Raw genomic sequence first — 23,149 nt, forward strand, 5'->3', positions numbered from 1 at the left:
GGGATAGTGACACACGTCTCCGCCTCCGCCACCTCCCGGTCGGCCTCCTCGCTCCAGAGATCAGGCCTCCGGCCTCCCGAGGCAACAGAGCCAGGCACCAAATCACACGACTGTTGAATCACAATCGGCGTTTCCAGAATTCGAGGAGCCCGCCTCCTAGGACACTGGGCTGCTATGTGCTCATAAGAGCTACACAGATGACCTGTTTTTCTCTGACCCGCATAGTACACATAAACCTGTGCTCTACAACCGGTCATCGTTACATAGGATGGTATAGGCCTTGTTAAAGACATTTTAAGGGTGTAAGAACCTTCTGGCATTCCTTCATATGGACCATCCCTCCATACCCCCATGGTTGCAGAATGCACTGTCCCATAACTGCGAAAAAACTCCTGTAGTCCATACGCCGTGGCCTCGAAGGGTACATTCCATACCTTCACCCATGTGAAGAACTTAGATATATATATATATATATATATATATATATATATATATATATATATATATATATATATATATATATATATATATATATATATATATATATATATATATATGGGTAAGCTACATCAACTTTTCAAACATTCCTGTGCATTATGCGTGCAAACTGCTGTTTTAACTCGCTGAACATATTCAAGTGTTTTAAACAATTTCGGATGATGCAAATTCACTCTGCACCATCATTCTGCACCATGAAGCTGCGCCCGTAGTGGAACATAACTAGTGCAGTGCAGTGTCGATCAATATTTCACTGATTAATAAATACTTAATACTGATTTGAGTTTAAAGATAATTATTATAATCAAAAAGAAGTGCTAAACCACAAGGATTATTCAGCATAGCAGAGCAGGGAAGTATGCAGGGGTAATGGGTAACAAGAGGGAGAGGGATGATTATTAGGTTATGGAGAGCAGCAGGGCAGTTGATAGTGCAGGGATAGAGGGTAGTTAGAGACTGAGGTAGAAAGGACTGGGGGGACTACTAGACGTATCATCATCAAAGTTTGTATAGTAAATCAGTTGCTGTCAAAAAGTCAATGAGAGAGGCTAGATTAAAGGAAGTTCCATCAGCAAGAAGGGAAGGTAAAGAAAGGGCAGCAGAGCAGAGACAACTTTGGAGGCAAATTCTGAGTGTTCGATGATAGAGTGGGTAGTCCAACAGAATGTGGCAAACAGATACTAAAACCTGATAATTCTCACAGAGAGGAACAGGGCACCTCTCCATTAGATATCCGTGAGTAAGACGAGAGTGGCTGATGCAAAGACGGAGGAGAGTAGTCTCCCAACCTCGACATTGATGACAAGAAGACGGCCAGAAACCTACACTCGGTTTAATAGAATGAAGTTTGTTATGGAGCAGATCAGACCAACGTTGTTGCGAATGGGTGCAAAGGTGGGTAGCAAATACAGCAAAGTAGTCTGTGAATGGAACACCTCTATATGAAACTGGGAGGTCATGTACTGCTGACCACGCAGCAGTGTCTGCCAGTTCATACCCCTGTACGTCAACATGATCAAGGACCCAACAAAAAACAATATCTTTGTGTTTGCTAGAGATACGGCATAACCAAAGCTGGATACGAAGAACTAAGGGGTGAGGTGTATCAAATTTTCGTATAGCCTGTAGAGCACTAAGGGAATCTGAAACTACCACAAATGGTGACACAGGCATAGATGCAATACGGATAAGTACTACAAGAATGGCACACAATTCAACTGTAAAAATGCTAGCAGAAGATAATAAATGCCTCACACGACACAGTCTGGAAACACTGCTGCGAATCCTACGCCGCCAGAAGACTTAGAACCATCGTTGTACACTGCGATGGTATGAGAATGATAGTGGAAATGGTTTAGAAAAAGAGAGCAGGAAGCCACCATAGGTAGTTGGGCTTTCGTGCATATCGCTGGGAAAGAACAGACATGAGCAGCTGGAAATTCCCAAGGGGGAATGTAGGCGAATGTAGGCGAAGAGAAAAGAGACAGAATAAATAGGGGTGATGAACAAATAAAGAATGTCTTCTAACATCAGTGACTATCCTATATATGGAAGGATTGTGGAGGTCATGAGATCGTACATTATATGTAGACAGCCTCTACTGTCTGCACAGACAGCCTATGCTGTCTGCCAGCTTAGTTCATATTTCACGGCACTAAGGTGCTGCCCTCTCTAGACCTGCCCAGGTCAGTGGGACGCTGGTCCCACTGGCACTCGCTGACTCACTCAGTGGCCTAGAAGCAGACAACATGGCCATGGGCACAACACACAAGCCTGTGTACCCACCCTAAGATATTGCAAATACAGTAAAAGAAGTGTCCTGGAACCACTTATCAATGAACCCCGCTTTCAATTCAACATTAATCTTGTTTCACATTGGTGGGAAGCAGTGGTCGCAGCAGTTGTTTGCCCAAAGAGAGGAAGGAAATGGAATGAAGTTGTGTTCACTTCATCACCCTACACTAGAAACATCCATCTCTCAACGAGTTATCCTGATGCCGTGTCTGCATGTTTCAGCATCCAGACACAGGTACAAGCAGGATCTAGCCAAAATTTGCCGAATTTCTTCGAGAATTGTAAGTGGAGTCCCATTGACGCCACTCTACAGCGTCCCACGCTGTTTCTCAAGTCACGTGTTCAGCATCACTTGTATGTTCTGCTGCTGTTGTTCAGCTCAGCACAGCTATTTCAGCAAGCCAGAGATGAGTTTTCTGGTGATTTCTGTATCCAGTGTGCATGTCTCCGTGTTTGTGGGAGAAAATGAGGAAGTGGCCATTCCTTGCCTCGCCCACGCTCGCCCTGCTGTACACTCACACCTCACCAGCCTACCATACACCACCATGCCATCACTCCCTCTGCTGTGTTTTCTGCATTTTTGTGTGAATTTATTGCCAGAGCTGTGTATCCAAGTATCCGAGGCCACTCGAAGCCACGTGGATCACTAAGCCACGTGGATCAGCAAGCCATGTGGATCAGAATGCCATGTAGATCATGACACCACATGGATCCTGATGCCATGTGAGGTGTGGCTGAAGCCACGTGGATCTACGAGCCATGTGAGTTACCGATGCTGCTGCCCGACGTCACGATGTCTGCCTGACGTCACCTCGAGATGTCTGCTGACCTCACAATGCTGCTGACGTCGCCTCGCGATGTCACGCCTGACATCATATGATGTCACATCGAGTGTTTCAGTATTTATGTCAGTATTGCCGAAAAGATTGAGAGAAGATATATGCCGTGTGTTAATTAATTCCTCTCAGTCAGTGTTCTCACACAGTATATGGCTTAGTGTCTATTTTGTTCACCGAAAAACATTATTTGCTAGTTTAAGCAATGTTGTACCGCATGTACCGTGGGTGTGTCTGCAGTTTTCCATGTGTCCAGTGTGGTCTTGAGCCCAGACCCCTGTGTAGCTCTTTGTTCCCTGTCACCCGGTGTGACCAGCGCATTTGACAGCTGATATTAGTCAGCTCTGAGCATATGAGCCCCTTTGTACAGAAAGCTCTTATGCTTGTCGCTCAAAGATGTTCTGCAGAATCGTACCTGCTACGTTTCCCATCGAGATTTGTTTCACTTCACCTCCAGACCTTCAGAGTGCAGTTATATGTAGAGAAACAAGTCTGGGGATGCTTAGACTAACCTCTGCTATAACTCCAACTGCCGAGAGAATGACACTTGTCAAGCCGCAGTTAGCCCTGTCGGCAGGCGCTGTGTCAGCCTCGTGTCACAAGCTTCACTGAGCAGCCTGCACAAAGATGATGTCACTTTGACTGCTAGCTCGCTCATTGCAGTCTGGTGTATGATGTTATGACCCCCAGATGTTTCCTCCTGAGTCGCTTGCCAGAAGTCCTGCTCAGTTGCCGAGTTTTGATGATGCTTCACTCGAGGGCACCAGCATGTCATGCCCCAGGTTGAATGAAACCTGCAGTGACTCCTACGATGACTGCTTCACCATTCCAGAGGAGACCGTACCCCGTTACGTCACAGCTCAGCCGCAGTGATGTCTCCTGTGTTGCAGTATCTGTCCAGATGCAGGAAGGCATGCAGTGATGCCCATAGACGCTCACTGCCTATGACCACGATGTTTAGCACACCCCATATGATTTTTTCTTCCCTCCCTGTAGGAAGTTTTTTTTCCATGTCCATATGTATATACATGTCTTTATTTTGTGTCCTGTGCCCTGTTCCTACGAGAGAGAGAACGAGTTTTTTTTTACCACCAGACATGGTCGGGACGACCATGTGGTAGGTGGCTGAGCATATGTAGACAGCCTGTACTGTCTGCACAGATAGCCTATGCTGTCTGCCAGCTTAGTTCATATTTCGTGGCACTAAGGTGCTGCCCTCTCTAGACCTGCCCAGGTCAGTGGGACGCTGGTCCCACTCACACTTGCTGACTCACTCAGCGGCCTAGAAGCAGACAACAAGCCTACTGGCTCTCTCCCTTGTGAGCATGGCCCTCCTGGGCCATGGGCACAACACACAAACCTGTGTATCCACTACGACTTTGCAAATAAAGTAAAGAAGCCTCCGCAGACCTATCATTCACTCACCTGCTTCCAGCATCACCAAATAAACTGGTTATATATAGGGAATGCATTGGGCATCACGGCTATCGAACAAGGATGGAATATTTGCCTCTGCATAAAGGCTCTCAACCGGTGAAGAGCGAAAAGCACTGTGGCATAGACGTAATCCCTGGTGATGGATGGGATAAGGCTAGAGAGAGTAGCAGGAGAGGCTGCTGAATAGAGCTGATCACCATAATCAAGTTTCAATAAAATTAGGGCTGAATGTAGGCGAAGGAGAGTTCTACGATCAGTCCCCCCTATCCCCATGAAAGAGAAGAGAGGGTTTTAAGAAGGTTCAACCAACTGACAAGTTTAATTTAGAGAGGTAATGTGAAGTTTCCAGGATAACCTACGGTCCAACAGAAGGCCGAGAAACCTGACTGTATCACGTTCTGGGATACATGAGCCAAATAGGTACCAGGGATGATCAGAGACGACTGAACGTCTAGTGAAAGTAATTCGGTAAGTTTTACTACTTGAAAATTTAAACCCATGAGTGGTGGCCCAAATGGAAACAAAGATGACTGCATGCTGGAGAAAAACTGCAATGAGGTGACAGTCAGCACCTGCACAAGCTATAGCAAAGTTATCAACATAGAGCAATGACCAAATATTGGAGGGAAGGATAGATACCAGATCATTTATAGCATGGAGAAAAAGTGTTGTGCTTAGAATACATCCCTGGGGGACACCTTCAGCTAAAGTCCGGAGAAAGTACATTATAAACCCAGACACGTAAATGTCTGTCAGTTAAGAAGTTCTTAAGGAAAAATGGCAGACTGCCTCGGAGGCCTAAGGAGTGGGCCTGGGCCAAGATATTATACCTCCAAGTTGTGTCATATGCCTTCTCAAGGTCAAAAAAGATGGCGATAACCGAGTGGTTATTGATGAAGGCACTACGAACATACGTATCCAAGCGAAGTAAGGGGTCAGTGGTAGAACGGCCCTTACGAAAGCCATATTGACTAGTGGAGAGACTATTGTGAATCTCTAAATGCCACATCAAGCGTCTATTTACCAGACGTTCCATCACCTTGCAAACTGCACTGGTAAGAGCAGTGGGACTGTAGTGAGAGGCATCATGTCCCACAGTACCCGGATTGTGGAAAGGTTGAACAATGGTAGATTTCCACAGTTTGGGAAGAACTCCTTGTGACCAAATAAGTTTAACTAGTCTTAAGAGGACTGCAAGGTCTGACTGATGTAAATGATGTAGCATATGAATATGAATGCCGCCAGGACCAGCTGCTGTTGATCGGCTAGCGGAGAGTGTTGCCTCCATTTCCAGAAGGGTAAAAGGCATTATAAGATTCTTCTTTGAGAGAAGACTTTGAGAAAAGAAACGAGGGGCATAGATGGAGCCCCTGAAAAATACCAACCAATTGATTACCAATTTCAGTGGCAACGTCAAGAGGGTTTGCTATATCGACACTGGCAACCCGAATAATAGGAGCTGGGTCGGGGGAGTATTTCCTACTCAGTTTCCCTATTTTATTTCTAGACTGCACTCATAGAGTAAACCAAAGTGATGGTAGAAACAATCTCACCAGCAAGTGCGTTTAGTGTAACGGATGACAGGGCTAGCAACCGCTCTCTTCTGTTGAAAATCTAGGTGTCTGTCTGTGGTTCTGTTGTACTGGTACCTGCCCCACTCAGCGCGTTTCAAATGTACTGCTAGAGCACAAGCAGGAGACCACCAAGGCACGCAATTCTGAGAATGCTTGCCCGAGGTGAGGTGTATAGAATGTGAAGCTGCAATTAAGATTGAAGTCTAGAAGAGGAGTAAAATTTCATCAAAAGAGGACGTGGAGAGAGCCTCATGAAAAGCAGTTAGATGCGCCTAAAGTTACTAATTCACCCGGTAAAATTGCCAGCATGGGCTACGAGGAGGTGGGGAATACGAAGAAGTAAGGATGATTGGAAAATGATCATTGTTATGCAAGTCCGGGAGGACAGACCAGTTGAAGTCGAGGACAGTTGAGGAATAGAAGACCGAGAGATTGATACAAGAGAGAGAATGAGTACGAGGATGAAAATGGGTGAGAGTACTCATATTTAAAACATGCAGGGTGAGAGAACTAACTAAATGCCGTGAGAGCCAAATGAGACCCTCTTCCCCCCGAGGAAATAGTGGGAATTAAAACCTCCAAGTAACAGAAGAGGTGCAGTAAGGAAGAAACTAGAAAGGCAACATCTGGGATAGATAATGCCCGAGAAGGAGAGAGATACAAAGAACAGATTTTATACCATTTATTCTGCAGTGTAATGCAGCGAAATGAACAAAGAGCTGGCAGTATGGAATATCAGTGTATAAGAAGGGCATTTTCATTAAAGGTTCAGTCGGCAAAAGGGTCCGATGAATACAATAAATCATAACCTGAGATACGATGGATAACAGCAGAGTGTAATTTTGGTTCTTATAAACACACACCAACAGGAGAAAATTGGGAGAGCAACACCTGAAGCTCACCCTGGTTACCTCTGAGGCCACGGATATTCCACAGTAAATAAACCATGATTTGTAATGAGAAAGATGCAAGAAATCTGCAGGTAAAGGTAGCTAAGGACTAGATGGGTTAGAAAAGTCTACATGTGGTAGCAGCTTAAAACTTTCAAGAGGCGAAGGAATGGGACACTGCGAAGAAAGGAGTTGTGCAGATGGAGAAGAGGGACGAGGAGGAACAGGAGATGGAGCAGTGTCTATCGAAGGTCCAGTCTCAGCAATATATTGTGAGATAGCTTCAAGTGGTTTGTTAGACAAGGACTATGTATAGGAGACAATGTTGGAGATAGAAGGAGGAGGGTGAGTAATGACTGGAACGACAATGGACCTTACCAATTTAGGGGAGAACGAAAGGATAGAGAGAACTGGAGAAGAAGTGTAGGAGGAGACAGAAGAGGAAGTAACCTGGGACGGGGCAGAAGAGGAAGAAACTTAGGAGGGGACAAGGGAGGAAGGTACAGTACGAGGAGGATGGTGAACCTCTACACTTGTAACAGAGCCAGTTAGAGGTGAAGAACCAGGTACAGAGACTGCAAAGGTAAAATGTGGAGGTGGAAGAAGAGAAGGAGGGGTTAAAAGAGATTTGAGTAATGAGGATTTTTTTGACTTCTTAGAGGTAGTGGGGCAATGGGGAGAAGGTGCTGTACGAGGTTTCGTCGACACTGGAACTTGTGAGTAAGAAGATGAAGTGAAAACAGAATGAGGTGTTGAGGTAGGGACTTCTGAGTCCAGGACAACAAAAGAATTAGAGACAGGAGTGACTGTGGAAGGGGTGATCACAGGGGAGGATGCAAAAGGTGGGACCTCAGGGGTGGGGTGATGTTTAGCAACACGAGAATAAGAAATACAGGGAAGTTTCCCTTGGAGGCATAGATGAGAGACTGCCATAGCATAGAGGAAACCTTCTGCCTTTTTGAGACAACGGATTTCTCATTCATTTATGTAAACTTGGCAACGACGAGAGTAAGATGGGTGAGCCTCTTAACAATTAAGGAAAGAGGGAGGTATACTACAAGACGTATTGGTATGGTCATCGGCACCACAGACCAGGCATTCAGCTATGGACCTGCAATATTTTTCTGGATGACCAAAACGCCAGCAATTTCTACACTGTTGCAGTGTGGGGATCACCTATCGAACTTGCAAACGATGTCCACTATATAAACAGAGGATGAGAGCTCACGGCAGTCGAAAGTTAGTGAGCTATATTACAAGGGTAAAATAGCTCGGGCAGGGAGGACATAAGTGTCTACTTTGAGGATTGGGAAGTCTTGAAGTTCTAGCTGTTCTAGAATATCATCGCCACATGTCTGGGAATTCTGTTAGACAATGGTATGGGGCAGAATGACAATACCAGTACAAGAATTGAGGGAATTGTTTTTTAATAGTCACAGGAATGGTATCGATAGCTGTAAGAAGAGAAAGATCGTGAGCTTGTTAGCATTCTGGACGGTGATGGTGCGTGTACTGCTCTTGAGAGCATGAAAGGATATATTTCCATCAATACACAAAAAAAAAACGTGCAGGGAAGCTCATGAGCCTCAGGGAAGGTCATGAGCCTCAGGGAAGCTCATGAGCCTCAGGGAAGCTCTCATGAGCCTCAGGGAAGCTCACGAGCCTCAGGGAAGCTCTCATGAGCCTCAGGGAAGCTCATGAGTCTCAGGGAAGCTCATGAGCCTCAGGGAAGCTCTCATGAGCCTCAGGGAAGCTCATGAGCCTCAGGGAAGCTCATGAGCCTCAGGGAAGCTCTCATGAGCCTCAGGGAAGCTCATGAGCCTCAGGGAAGCTCATGAGCCTCAGGGAAGCTCATGAGCCTCAGGGAAGCTCTCATGAGCCTCAGGGAAGCTCTCATGAGCCTCAAGGAAGCTCTCATTAGCCTCAGGGAAGCTCATGAGCCTCAGGGAAGCTCTCATGAGCCTCAGGGAAGCTCATGAGCCTCAGGGAAGCTCTCATGAGCCTCAGGGAAGCTCATGCAGTAGAGAGTTGAGAGGCTGCTGCTGCTTCCCTAACGCGTGGCGGGAGAAAGCCGTAGATTTGCATCGTAATATTTCTATTTTTCTCAGAAATAAGTTATTCTCCTTTGTGTAGGTTATTTGTGTATTGTTCATGTCACAGCATTGTGCATTTTTGTTATTTATAAGTTATTCTCCTTTCTATACCACTAACGCATTTATTTGTCGACAGAATGTCATGACTTTTGCACATATTATTGAGCTATAATTACTTTACACCGTGACAATATGATTTGCAGTAGCCTTTATCGTTTTAATTTTTTTTTTCACTTCAGATTTATTAAAAAATGAAAAAAAAAAGAAACTAATTCAGTATATTTTAAAAGACAAAGTATTGATACTTTGTGATAAGTTGTCGTTATATTATTTTACCATTTATATTTCAAGTGAGGTCAAGTAGAACATCAACCAAGTTTTGCGTTTGGAGTATCGAAGTGACACACCATAAAACAGCCAATAATTATTTTTTCCCTATATATTTTAAGGCAATGTTCATAATAATTACAGCGCGCAAGTTTCAAAAGCTATTTAAAGCACAGTAAAAATTTCATTGAAATCTGATAATTAGAAAAAACCGTCTACATTTCTGCCTCCATCCCCCTCAAAGTCTTCACCGAGCAGAGGTTAAACATATTATGCTTTGGTGAGTACGACTACTAATTTTTTTCTAAATACTATTTTTAAATGTGTTCTGTGGCTCTTGAGCATTGAAAAATACTCGAAAAGTATTATATGTGGAAATACTTATCGAAGAACTTGCCAATCCCTGATCTAGATCGTTCGGTAGCAAAATACAAATTATTGTACTTAATAACATCTCTTCTACCGTGCTAGATATATCTCTTTTCCACTCAGTTATTAATTTTCATGAATGTCAGTTTAAATTAATACTTACTTTTTTAATGTAGATGCCCACCATAACTGCTGTAATAAGAGGGACAACACACGGGCCAAGTACTGTTGTTAATATCACAACATGATGGAAGACGTGTCTGCCGACCACGATCTCTCCCAGGATCACTAGGAGGATGACAATGACAAGGGTGGAGACTCTCACCCACAGCCAACCACGCATGATCTCCACACATTTCTGAAACGAGTCAACACCACGCCTCGCTTAACAATTTATAAACACAAAAATCACATATATTTCATGTTATTTGAATAATAATTTTACAGTGGAGAATTATGATGAAATCCCTCCTGATAAATGTATATTTTGGAATCAGAATAATTATGGGTTACATTAGTGGCCCCTATAAGCAACTGCCAGTAATATCTTGTCAGAGCTATTTGGAGTAACATCTCTCCTTTCTTTGTTCTGCTGAACTGACTTAAAATTATTTGAGGTGGTGCCACAGAAAATTAACACAATGTGTTAGTAAAATATTTAGGTTGATTTTAACTTCCCTATAGTTATGAGCTACGTAATGTTATAAACATTAGTAACAACTCAAATGCGTATGGTCTGTCGACAGTATGTACTTCCTTTGTGTTGAAAAATTTATAAAATAAATCCCTGAAATGAGGACTAAATTAAACCCTACTTTAAAACTCCAAGATATATTTACCTTTTGGGGGCAATATTGTTGCCAAACATTGATGTGAGACCAGATTAGCAGGTACAGGATAAAAGTCGGTATTCGAAAAAGGAGTTGATATTCTGTATCATGTGGCACTTTGTCAAGGAGTGAGTGTTGAAAACAAATATTTGTTCAGGGCTACTGTCTTTAATTGCTGGCTAAGAGCCAATGTAAGGGAATTGTTTTTTTTATATTTTATTTAAAAACTTTACAGCTTAATATTAAATAAAAAGATACAAAAAGGGGACAGTAAGATCCTCAATCCTACAGAACATACACTAACAAGTTTTAACAACACACTGTAATTGACATAAAAGAGGTTACCCATATACACTCACAAATTTTTCCATATAACATACTACTACAATATAAACAATATAAACTATATAAACCTTTTAGATTTATATAGTTAACATAATATAACTGTGACATATGACAAAGGTTCACAGCCTTCACAGTAGATAATCAGAGGAATGACCTACATCATAATCTCATTAAAACAAGTACATGCTCTTCCCAAAATTAACCCCCTATACAATAAGAATTACCTAAAAACATACATACGTGCCTCACTACAATCCCTCTTTAAGCATTGAAAAAAAAATGAAAATCTTAAGCCTCCACTTATACTAAATAAATATTAATACAGCCTCTTCCACCGGCTGAGCACATTATATAAAGTAAAGAGACTAAACCATACTCTCCACATTACAAAATTTTAATGAGGCATTACAAATTTATGGAAGCCATTAGCCTTCCATCCCTAATCAACTGGAGGAACACATTATATAATGCTAAAATAAAATCAGTACACTCGCTAAACTCCAACACTAAACACAAACAACATAACAATTTAAAAATCTCTCATTGCGATACGATTATCGCACATGAAATATGCCCAATAAAGGCTATAAACGTACACTCTACATAAACCCAAAATCTATAATCTTGACACCATTCACACTTAATACATGAAGAAGGTCATGACGCCCCTGACACATCAAACAGAATTCTCCATTCGTTACTACGTAATTAATTGATATCACCTTTGCTTTCTGTGCCCACTTGCATGCTACATACACTTATGCCACACATCTACAGCTTCTATACCCACATACACCTCACTCTCACCCCTCCCCAGGAGACGACCCCGCTGTGTCTCCCTGAATTCCCTCTTCTCATATGCAATCCCCAAACCCCCACCCCTTACTCACTCAGCCCAAGTCGTAGATTCATGAAAAACCCTAACGTTAACATTCTATAACCTTCCGAAAAATCCTTCTCCCACCTCCTACCATACAGTTCTCTATTACGACACATCGTACGATAAACCGTTACCGCTAGTACCCGCCTCCGCACCTCACAATCCCTCCTCCCCCTCATCACCCACGATTTATATATATAATCCACTATTATATAATCCAAAGCTCTAGTGACACTCTCGTCGAACCCTGCCACATCTAGGCTTAGTGCACGCAGAACCGATACCCCTCGGCCCCCACCCCCTGTAAAACCCTACTTAACCAATACCTAACACCGTCCAGTCCCCCACAAAAGTATACTGTATGGAACGCCGTCTCATCCTCCCCACAGATTCCACACCTTCCGCCCACAATTACCCCTCTGGTTCTTAGTACCTCCCCCGACGGTAGTATGCCATGCACAAAACGATACGTTACCTCCCTTACCCTAGGCTTTAACTTCAACTTGCTAAACCTATACCAAATACTCTTCCATGCGTACATGGGGAACAATCCCTCAACTGGTACAACAATTCTTTCTGCAAGCAACCTACACAAATCCCCTATTCGAATTTTCCTGGGTTCTCTAACCAACATCAAAGCCCTCAAAACAGTTTCACATTCCCTCAACTCCACACCACCATACAACTTACCCAACCTATCATGTACTTTGACCAGCTGCCCTCCACTCACACCTTCGCGCAAAATCTCCCATTTAAGAAACACACATTTAATTCTCCTTCTCAGATCCATCAACCCCAACCCACCCTGGCGCACAGGTAACATTATAACCTCTCTCCGCAGCCAATCGCACCTTGAACCCCACAAAAAGTTAAACACCCGTCTCAGAATTCCCACAATCGCCGTCCTTGTTAATGGGAACATGGCTGCTACGTGCCAAACCTTACTATACAATAATACTTTTATAACAATCACTCGTTGCACGAGAATCAGATGATGAGGTCGCAATGCACCCAGACGCCCCTGAATCTTTTCCATTAATCTATTCGAGTTTTCCTCTCGAGCAGTTTCCAAGTCATCCTTATAGGTGATACCACAAATTTTTAAAGACACCGTTTGTTTCCTCACAACGTTACAACGTTACATCTCCACCCCCCTCCACCCAATCACCCAACCCCATGATCATTGACTTCTCGCTATTTACCTGCATCCCTGTTGCATTTCCAAACAGTTGCACAACATCATCCAAAACCCCCAAAGCCATCCCCTCTCGAACCAGGACTGTTGTATCGTCTACATATCCTTTTATTCCAGGCCACACTTTCTTGACCTCCCCCACACCTCCACTCGTGTCACATACACAACGTTCAACCATTCTATAGAAGGGGTCCTGAATGCACGCAAACAACATTTGTGACATGGGACACCCCTGCCTAAGTCCCCTACCCATTACAATCTCCTCCCCCAAGCATCCATTAATCTGTACCCTCATCTTAGCTCCTTTGTACAACGTGGTTACCCAATTAACTATTTCTTCCCCATAACCCTGCCTCCTAAGAATAGCTCCCAAAGCTCCCCTTTCCACCCATAAGGGAATTGTAGTACTATTAGTCAACGAATAGGGCCACTTATAGGGCAAGAATGACAAATTTGTCAAGGGTGGGATTCACTTATCTAGGACAAGGGTTGCTGCTGTTACTAGTTCTATGGAGTGGGCAGACGCTCATGCGTAAACAACTTGGAAAAAGAAATTCCTGGATATATGGGTGTTAATGGGAAGGAATGGACTGTAGAACAACAGTTTCTGGTAGTATCAACTTGTAAATCTGTGCCTCACAAGATTTTCTGAATAATAATTACATTTTTATGAATAAAAGTTACTTACAGGGCTGCATTATTACAGCCCTGTAAAGGTAGCTCGAGGTAATCAGCCCTGCAGGTCAGGACTGAATTAGACTCAGTGAGAATATTTGGGGAAGATTGCAGTGCAGCGAGAAGACATTCCAGTGCATCGTTTCAATGTGAAGTGTTGAGCAGTTTGCGAAGGTTGATGAGTGGTGGTAGTGGTGATTGCCACTGACCCCACTGTGCGTGAGTGCCAACCACTTATATACAAACCTCGAAAGGCATTCATAAACACATCTACCTCCAGCACAGGCGCCATGCTGCCAATTAACTTAAAAATGAATTATTGTCGATGCATGGAATAATTAGAGGCATATGGTGTGGGAAGCAATGTGGTTTTGAGAGTCGGGACCAGTCAGTGCCTCCTCCCCCACTCCATGGGGAAGGAGGCACTGACTTTATTATGCTCCCCATACCCATCCTGCGGGCGGTAGTCAAAAGATTACAGAGGCACACAATGGGTCCAGGGACTGGGCCCCAAAGTTTTGATAGCTGAGCAAGTTGCAAAGGTAATAAACTCCAGGTAGATCTGGTCACAATTATGACAGATTACAAAGGTATTTACAGATTACAGAGGTACATAATGTGTCCAGGGACTGGAGCCCCAAAGTTTTGATACCTGAACAAGATACGAAGGTAAAGAAGTCACAAGTTACAAAGATAATGAATCATGTAAGTAAATTTACTTACTTAGGTTTATACATGGTTACAATCATGAACAACGTATGAAGTAATGAGCAATTTACACATCCACACACTGTCACAACTATGATTTATTAGTGCAAATATAAATTGTTGGGTCACACACACACACTCACACACACACACACACACACACACACACACACACACACACACACACACACACACACACACACACACACACACACACACACACACACACACACGAGGCATTAAACTACAGACCTATGAACTAACGTGTATAATATGCAAAGTCATGGAGAAGATCATCAGGAGGAAAGTGGTGGAGCACCTTGAAAGACACAAGCTTATAAATGACAACCAGCATGGTTTCTAGGAAGGAAAATCTTTTGTCACTAACCTACTCGAGTTTTATGACAAGGTGACAGAAGTAAGACAAGAGAGAGAGGGATGGATAAACTGCATTTTCTTGGACTGCAGGAAGGCCGTCGACACAACTCCTCACAAGAGGCTAATGCAAAAGCTGGAGGATCAGGCACACATAACAGGAAAGGCACTGCAATGGATCAGAGGATATCTGACAGGGAAGCAACAACGAGTCATGGCATGTGACAAGGTGTCAGAGTGGGCGCATGTGATGAGCGGGGTTCCACAGGGGTCAGTCCTAGGACCTGTGCTATTTTTGGTATATATGAATGACATAACGGAAGGGATAGACTCAGAAGTGTCCTTGTTTGCAGATGATGTGAAGTTAACGAGGAGAATCAACTTTGTCGAGGACCAGGCAGGACTATAAGAGACCTGGACAGGCTACAAGCTGGTCCAGCAAATTGCTCCTTGAATTTAACCCTGCCAAATGCAAAATCATGAAGATCGGGGAAAAGCAAAGAAGACTGCAGACAGAGTATAGTCTAGGTGGCCAATTACAGCAAACTTAACTCAAGGAAAAAGATCTTGGGGTGAGTATAATACCGATCACATCTCCTGAGGCGCACACCAATCACATAACTGCTACAGCATACGGGCGTCTGGCAAACCTAAGGATAGCGTTCCGTTCAAGACTCTGTACACCATATACGTCAGGCCCATACTGGAGTATGCAGCACCAGTTTGGAATCCACACCCAACTCCCAGCGACACCCCAACTGTAGAGGGTACTTTTCCCCCTCCGAGCCTCAAGCTCCACCAAGCCAAAAAGCTGGCGATGTGTGGGGTGCACAATCAAGTACAAATTTATACAAATATGTGAGATACATCGCTGCCCATTTCCCTGACTCAGGTTCTCATACGGCATAAAATACTGTCTCGTCGGAGAGCCTGGTTAAACCCGAGTTGTCGGTAAACGAGTACGTCGATAAGTGAGGAAAGACTGTATAAATATATATATATATATATATATATATATATATATATATATATATATATATATATATATATATATATATGTACATGCACAGCGGAACCTCGGCTTACGAGTGCCCCACCATATGAGTTTTTCAGGATACTAGCAGTCGCTAGGACGATTTTTTGTTTCTGGATAGGGCAAAAATTCAAGATGCGAGCTTTCCCCTCAAACAACTTTTTTTTTTAGACCAGATTTTACAGAAATAAAATTGAATATTTAATTGTAGTTCATTGTTGTGATGTATTATGTTCTTCACTGCTTAGGATTATAACTGCAACAGAAATTATAGTATTTCTTACCTTATATTGTGGGTGCTGGTGTTTGTGGATGATTGTGAAGAGAGTGGTGAGTTATGCAGACAGGTACTCTTAACTATGTAAGACAAGCCACGAGGGCTGGAAATATTTAGCTCAAGTACTTTCACACTTCTCAGCACATCATCAGGAGCTATGCAATGTTACAAAGCTGCAATTGAAGGAGTGAGGGGAAGTTTTCTTAGAATAGCGCAGTGTGGTCCTGTTCCCTGCTGCTGGCTCTCTCAGAGTGGGCCAATGGCCAGTCACATCCAGCACTACCACCATCCCCATCCCTCCCATATGGGGTAAGAGGGTTTTGAGATGTCAAGTGTTATGAAATTAGAGGATATAATAATCTGTCCCAAGCATTTTCTAACCATTTAGAACAGGTCATGTGACTTGAGAAAATACGTTTCTCAGTGGATATTATATATGTGGATTGCTATTATTCTGTGTATCCTTTTTAATTAATAGAAGGAAATGAATGCACTTTGTCCATTTAAATGTCCTGTCCTTGGGTACTCAGGTGTTCTTAAGAATACTGAGAGGTATCTCTTTATATTTTCCTAAATATCGTCTACCACTCTTCTCAGTATCGATTAATATGCCTTCCTTGGGATTCTTCTATACCATTCCTATAATATTTCTGTGGTTCTGATTTCTCCTTCTAATTTCCTTTACCCCCACTACCTATGTTATCAGGTAATCTTGTGTAGCTCTCAATGTACGGTACAATCACAGCTAAATGAGTTATATGACCATACATCAACTGACATACCATGGTGCTTTGGTGCGTAGACACAGGTCGGGCATCACAAATCCATCATGAGGCTACATGGCATAATGAGCAATCCTGTGATTTTGTATAGCATTGTTGTTTAAGGCTGTTTAAGGCTGGATTCATTCTCGCCTAGCTGAATGAGCCTATTCTTTATTAAAGATATGCAAGCATTCTGCCTCTACTTCGTTGTAAAGGTCTTCCTCTTAACCACTCTAAGGTTATTGAAGTACTTCTAAGCATCCATGCGACTCATCTGTACTTTTACCTTCCAGTTCTCACCTTATATACCGCCTCTCAGACTCTCACTGTCCACCTTGCAATTTCCTCTCAGTATTTTGTAGGTAGTAATCACGTCACCTTTGGTCCTTTCCTCTTGTGAATTCAGGTTTAGTTCCTCTAGCCCCGTCAGCTCTGGGACGAATTGCATTGCAAACCTTTATACATTTTCTGTCTTCATTAAATGCATTACCAGGTTTTAATTTGTTTATGAAATAAATGTACTGGTACTGCATACTACAAGTTTCAGTCTGTCACAAACCATTGTCAAGTCACAATTGAGAGGGAAGGGTGGGGAGAAGGAAGTGGTAGAGGAAGTAGTGGTGGTAGTAGTAGTAGTAGCAGCAGCAGCAATATAAATACTAGAAGTAGAGGTAGTAGTAGTATTATTATTAGTAGCAGTAGTAGTAGTAGTAGCAGCAACACCAGTAGTAGTAGTAGTAGCAGCAACACCAGTAGTAGTAGTAGTAATAATAATAATAATAATGATAGTAGTAGTAATAATAATAATAATGATAGTAGTAGTATTGGTATATTAGTTTTAGTAGTATTTGCAGTAGTAGTAGTAATGGTAGTAGTAGTAGTATTAGTATATTAGTTTTAGTAGTATTTGCAGTAGTAGTATTAGAAGTAGTAGTACTAAAGAGGTGGTAGTAGTAGTAGCAATAGTAGTACTAGTGGGAAAAGTAATAGTAGTGTGATATGGTAGTGAAAGAATTTGTTATAGCAGTAGTTTTGGTAGCAGATATCAAGAGAGCAGAGCTCTGGCTCACGGGCCGGGGATAAAACTTGCAGGACCAGTGTGATACACACTGGAAACAACATGTTATATATGATGTACATCAGAGGCGTCGGTAGGGTTGGTGTCACCCGGGGCAGCATCTTTGATGTCACCCGGGGCAGCATCTTTGATGTCACCCGGGGCAGCATCTTTGATGTCACCCGGGGCAGCATCTTTGATGTCACCCGGGGCAGCATCTTTGGTGTCACCCCCATGAAATCCAAGGGAGGGGGGATAGGGGTAGTAAACTCCAGTTACATCCCTGCTGCATGAACAGTGACTAATGTTCAGCAATGAGAACATTTAAAGGCCATAAACCGAACTTTATTAAAGATAAAATAAATAATCGTAGTAATATTGAGGAAACATAACCTCAAATACCACTCTGAGTACAGCAACAGATCTTACATTTATTCATCTTCAACAATGAAAAAGAAAAACTTGAAAAATAAAGAAAAAAACTACTTCTGATTTAACCTTGAGTACAGGTAATATCTCAAAGAATCTGATATTTCATTTCCTTGGCTTCAGTCCTGCAAAATCATCTATCACATCATCAAAATCAATTAGTTCCCCTATATAGGCCTATTTGTACTTGTAATCCTATAATAGGCTATATAGAAACGAAGGATTTTTCTCTTAGGTTGCTGCAGCACAGTTTTGGTCATTAGTGTTACCTTCTTCAGAGGCTCTATGATGTCACCCCCTAAATGGTGTCCCCCGGGGCGGCCTACCCCCCGCCCCCCCTTACGACGCCCCTGCTGCACATTGCAGCAATATCTGCCTAGTACTACTTATGATACACATTGCATGTGTATTATAAGTATCATAAGCATCATATGAATTATATATAATGCACATTGTATGAGTACCAGAAACGTTTTAAGAATGAGTAACGTTACATACACGAGACTCCGCCAGTACTCATCAGTACTGGCAAAGCATAATTCATGAAACGGGAGAAGGTTCAGAATCAAAGTATGATAATAATTCTAAGCTGCAATCCAAACGAATCTCACTAAGGAATGGATTAAAGTTACCGTCTATCTTTAGACAAAATGATATTTAAATGTTTCTGTTACAACTAAATTGTTAAGGAGGCATGTGTGGTGCTCTGAACTGTTAGGTTGAAAATAAATATTACCATGGAAACGTGTAAATATTAACGTGTTCATTGAAAAGGAGTAATATGTAATAGTTCCAAGTGTTAACGTCTAGATGATGTTATCAGAAAATGAATCTATGATAAAGGTATTGTTTCTTGATGCCGGAGTTAACCACCACATCATCTTACCAAATTTGAGTGTTTTCCCCATTACAGAATTAATAATAGTCAAGGATATGTAAATGCAACCAAAAATGTAGGTCATATTATACTTGTGGTCACTCCTGACTCGTATGGGCCAGTAGGCCTTCTGCAGTGTTCCTACATTCTTATGTTCTTATGTTCCTTATCCACAAATATACATTATCATTCGCAGTTCCAGTGAGGCAAATGCTTGTAGGTGCTTCCTGAATGTCGAGCAGAAAAAGAATAATTTGAAAAAAAAAGCAAAACTATGTTTTTCATTATATTCTTTTGGTACACTGGAGTACCAGTAGTCTGTCCCATACGTGAACTAAAACATTAATGAGTGGCTCCTCCAGAGGGTTGGCGTCATGTTAATCAAGGACTGTTGATCCAAGGAAATGGTGTGACCCTACTCTTCCTTGAATAAAACACAATTATCTATCATTCTCTAGGCGCTGTATGACCCCCATATTTGCTTAATTCCATATGAATAATTATAGAATATTGTTAATTATATGACTCAGACCCATAGGTCAGAAGACCTTCGCTTTCCTTCAGATAATACCGCGAGATCCATTGCCAGCAGTTGTAATTCAGAGGTAGAGAAGAGGATGGAATACTGAGTAATTAGTTACACTATTCAGGTACTGTGGAACACTTACCTTATTAATACCGTAGATAAGAATGCATGTGAGCACTGTGTTCACCAGAATGAAAGACAGAGCCGTCAAGAAGACGTAATGATCGCCGTAACCTAAAATTAAAGAGAAATTTCAATATTGTACGATATTGTTCCTGAATCTTCACCCCAACACTCAATATTTTTCAAGATGGTTTCTTTACCAAAATGTTTTAATAATTATTCTAGTATTACAAAACAAGACAACGTTTTACACCCAGAAGTATTCCATCTAGTGGCCTCTAGCATAACTGGCGAAATATTCACAGTTAGTGAAGGTCATGTAAGACAACATTTCTCTCAGCTCTAAGGATCATGAAGTCCCTCATTAAGAGACAAGGAATCTATAGAATATAGGGATTGGGTTATTTGTGAGAATTGTGTTATGTTATTCGAGGTGACAAATGTGTTATAATAAACAGGATAAAAAATTAAAATGTGATATGATATTCAGGATGAGAAATGAAGTGAGTTATGATATTCGGATGCAAGTCACAGATTATGGACAACATGGTTAGTTGACAGTGAACAATGTCTTTAGTTTTTTGATCATGTCTTACTTTTTTGATCATGTTGTAGGCATTAGTGTACGTCTTAGGTGATGGTGGGCATGTCATATTTTGGTAGTCATGTCTTAATATGGTGTTCATGTCTGAGAGTTTTGGTAGTCATGTCTAGTTTTTGTGTTCATGTAATAGTTTTGGTGTAATTGTCTTTAATTTTGTTGTTTGTGTTATAGTTTTAGTGATTATTTCTTAAGTGATCATATTTCTAGTGTTCGTTTCATAGTTTTGTGATCGTGTTGATTGTCTTGCCTTATTTTTTAAACAATCATGTTATAGTTTTTGGGTGATGTGAAAGTTCTTTGTAGTTTACCTGGAGTTTACCTGGAGAGAGTTCCGGGGGGTCAACGCCCCCGCGGCCCGGTCCGTGACCAGGCCTCCTGGTGGATCAGAGCCTGATCAACCAGGCTGTTGCTGCTGGCTGCACGCAAACCAACGTACGAGCCACAGCCCGGCTGATCAGGAACTGACTTTAGGTGCTTGTCCAGTGCCAGCTTGAAGACTGCCAGGGGTCTGTTGGTAATCCCCCTTATGTATGCTGGGAGGCAGTTGAACAGTCTCGGGCCCCTGATACTTATTGTATGGTCTCTTAACGTGCTAGTGACACCCCTGCTTTTCATTGGGGGCAGTGGTTCCCAAACTTTTTCAGCTTGTTACCCAATTTAACATGCCACATAAAGCATGTTACCCCTTTCACAAAATGTTGTTATTATTGATATATATGGCTAAACGTGAACGTATACAGCCTCGCATACTCTGCTAACCCTAGCAAACCCATTGAAAACGTAAGAACCACACATACATTACATATAAAATTAATAATAGCTACAAATTCACAGTAACAGTGGGTAAATACTAACTATATACTGCACAGGGCAGTACACATACATACCAGCTTATGTCTACCTCGGCTGATGCTCACAGATAAACTGACAGTGTGAAATAGAGGCAGCCTCAGGAAGTGAGTGACGCGTACTGGACAGGTCGATCTGGGCTACTGAGTGACTTTTGTCCTGAAGCATACTTGTCAAAATACTTTTGGGTTTCCACACACTTAGCTATATATTTCTTCTTTTCTAATACTGTATTAGTTTTTGATGTTTATTGTTATTTGGTTTAACTTTATTACTTACTTATAATAGGTTTACTTTACAACTTTATATACTAAGACAACGTTAACAATAATCCTCATACCGGGTACCGCATTGTTTTCTTGATTTTCAGAATTCATAACTTTTTTTGTCACCCCTCCATTACCCCCCAAAAATGGTTAAATTACCCCCAGGGGGTAATTTACCCCCAGTTTGGGAACCACTGATTGGGGGGATGGTGCATCGTCTGCCAAGTCTTTTGCTTTCGTAGTGAGTGATTTTCGTGTGCAAGTTCGGTACTAGTCCCTCTAGGATTTTCCAGGTGTATATAATCATGTATCTCTCCCTCCTGCGTTCCAGGGAATACAGGTTTAGGAACCTCAAGTGCTCCCAGTAATTCAGGTGTTTTATCTCCGTTATGCGCGCCGTGAAAGTTCTCTGTACATTTTCTAGGTCGGCAATTTCACCTGCCTTGAAAGGTGCTGTTAGTGTGCAGCAATATTCCAGCCTAGTTGTCTTAGATTTGGTGTTCATGTCTAAGATTTTTGGTGAATATGTCTTAAGTGAACATGGTTTATTTTTTGGTGGTCATGTTATATTTTTTAGTTACCTGGAGTTTACCTGGAAAGGGTTTCGGGGGTCAACGCCCCCGTGGCTCGGTCTGAGACTAGGCCTCATGGTGGTTCAGGGTCTGGTCAACCAGGTTGTTACTGCTGGCCACACACAAACTGACATATGAACCACAGCCCGGTTGGTCAGGTACTTACTTTAGGTGCCTGTCCAGTGCCTTCTTGAAGACAGCCAGGGGTCTATTGGTAATTTCCCTTATGTATGCCGGGAGGCAGCTGAGCAGTCTTGTGCCCCGGACACTTATTGTCTTTCTATGTACTCGTGGTGCCCCTGATTTTCATCAGGGGAATGTTGCATCTCCTGCCGAGTCTTTTGCTTTCAAAAGGAGTGATTTTTGTGGGCAGGTTTGGTACCAATCCCTCCAGGACCTTCCAAGTGTATATTATCATGTATTTCTCTCGCCTGCATTCCAGGGAATGCAGATCAAGGACCTTCAACTGTTCCCAGTAAATTAAATGCCTTATCATACTTATGTGTGCTATGAAAGTTCTTTATACACTCTCCAGGTATGCAATGTCGCCAGCCGTGAAAGGGGGCTGTTAGTGTACAGCAGTATTCCACCCAAGAGAGAACAAGTGATTTGAAGAGTGTCATCATGGGTTTTGCGTCCCGAGTTTGAAGGTTCTCAATATCCCTCCTATCATTTTCCTGTCAGATAATGTAGATACATTGTTGTGGTCTTTGAAGGCGAGATCTTCTGACAATATCACTCCCAGGTTCTTCACATTTCTTTTTCGCTCTATTGTATGGTTAGAATTTGTTGTATACCCTGATACATTTTTAATTTCCTCAAGTTTTCCATATCTGAGTAGTTGAAATTTTTCCTCGTTGAACTTCATATTGCTTTGAGTGGCCCATTTGAAGATTTGGTTGATGTCCGCTAAGTTTTAAATTTACTGTTCATGTCTTAAGTGATC

At 42.2% G+C, this 23,149-nt stretch overlaps 1 protein-coding gene across 1 annotated transcript in view; it reads right to left on the reverse strand.

Annotated features, from left to right (window-relative positions):
- Positions 1–23,149, reverse strand: part of LOC138852352 (uncharacterized) — a 133,617-nt gene that overhangs the window by 39,310 nt on the left and 71,158 nt on the right. Inside the window, exons 4-5 of the mRNA XM_070082391.1 lie at positions 19,932–20,023; positions 9,982–10,176 (exon numbers count right to left, since the gene is read on the reverse strand). Coding sequence (XP_069938492.1) covers positions 9,982–10,176; positions 19,932–20,023 — 287 coding nt within the window. The remainder of the gene's footprint in view (positions 1–9,981; positions 10,177–19,931; positions 20,024–23,149) is intronic.

Source organism: Cherax quadricarinatus, chromosome 7 (genome assembly GCF_038502225.1).
Source record: "Cherax quadricarinatus isolate ZL_2023a chromosome 7, ASM3850222v1, whole genome shotgun sequence".
Lineage (NCBI taxonomy): Eukaryota > Metazoa > Arthropoda > Malacostraca > Decapoda > Parastacidae > Cherax > Cherax quadricarinatus.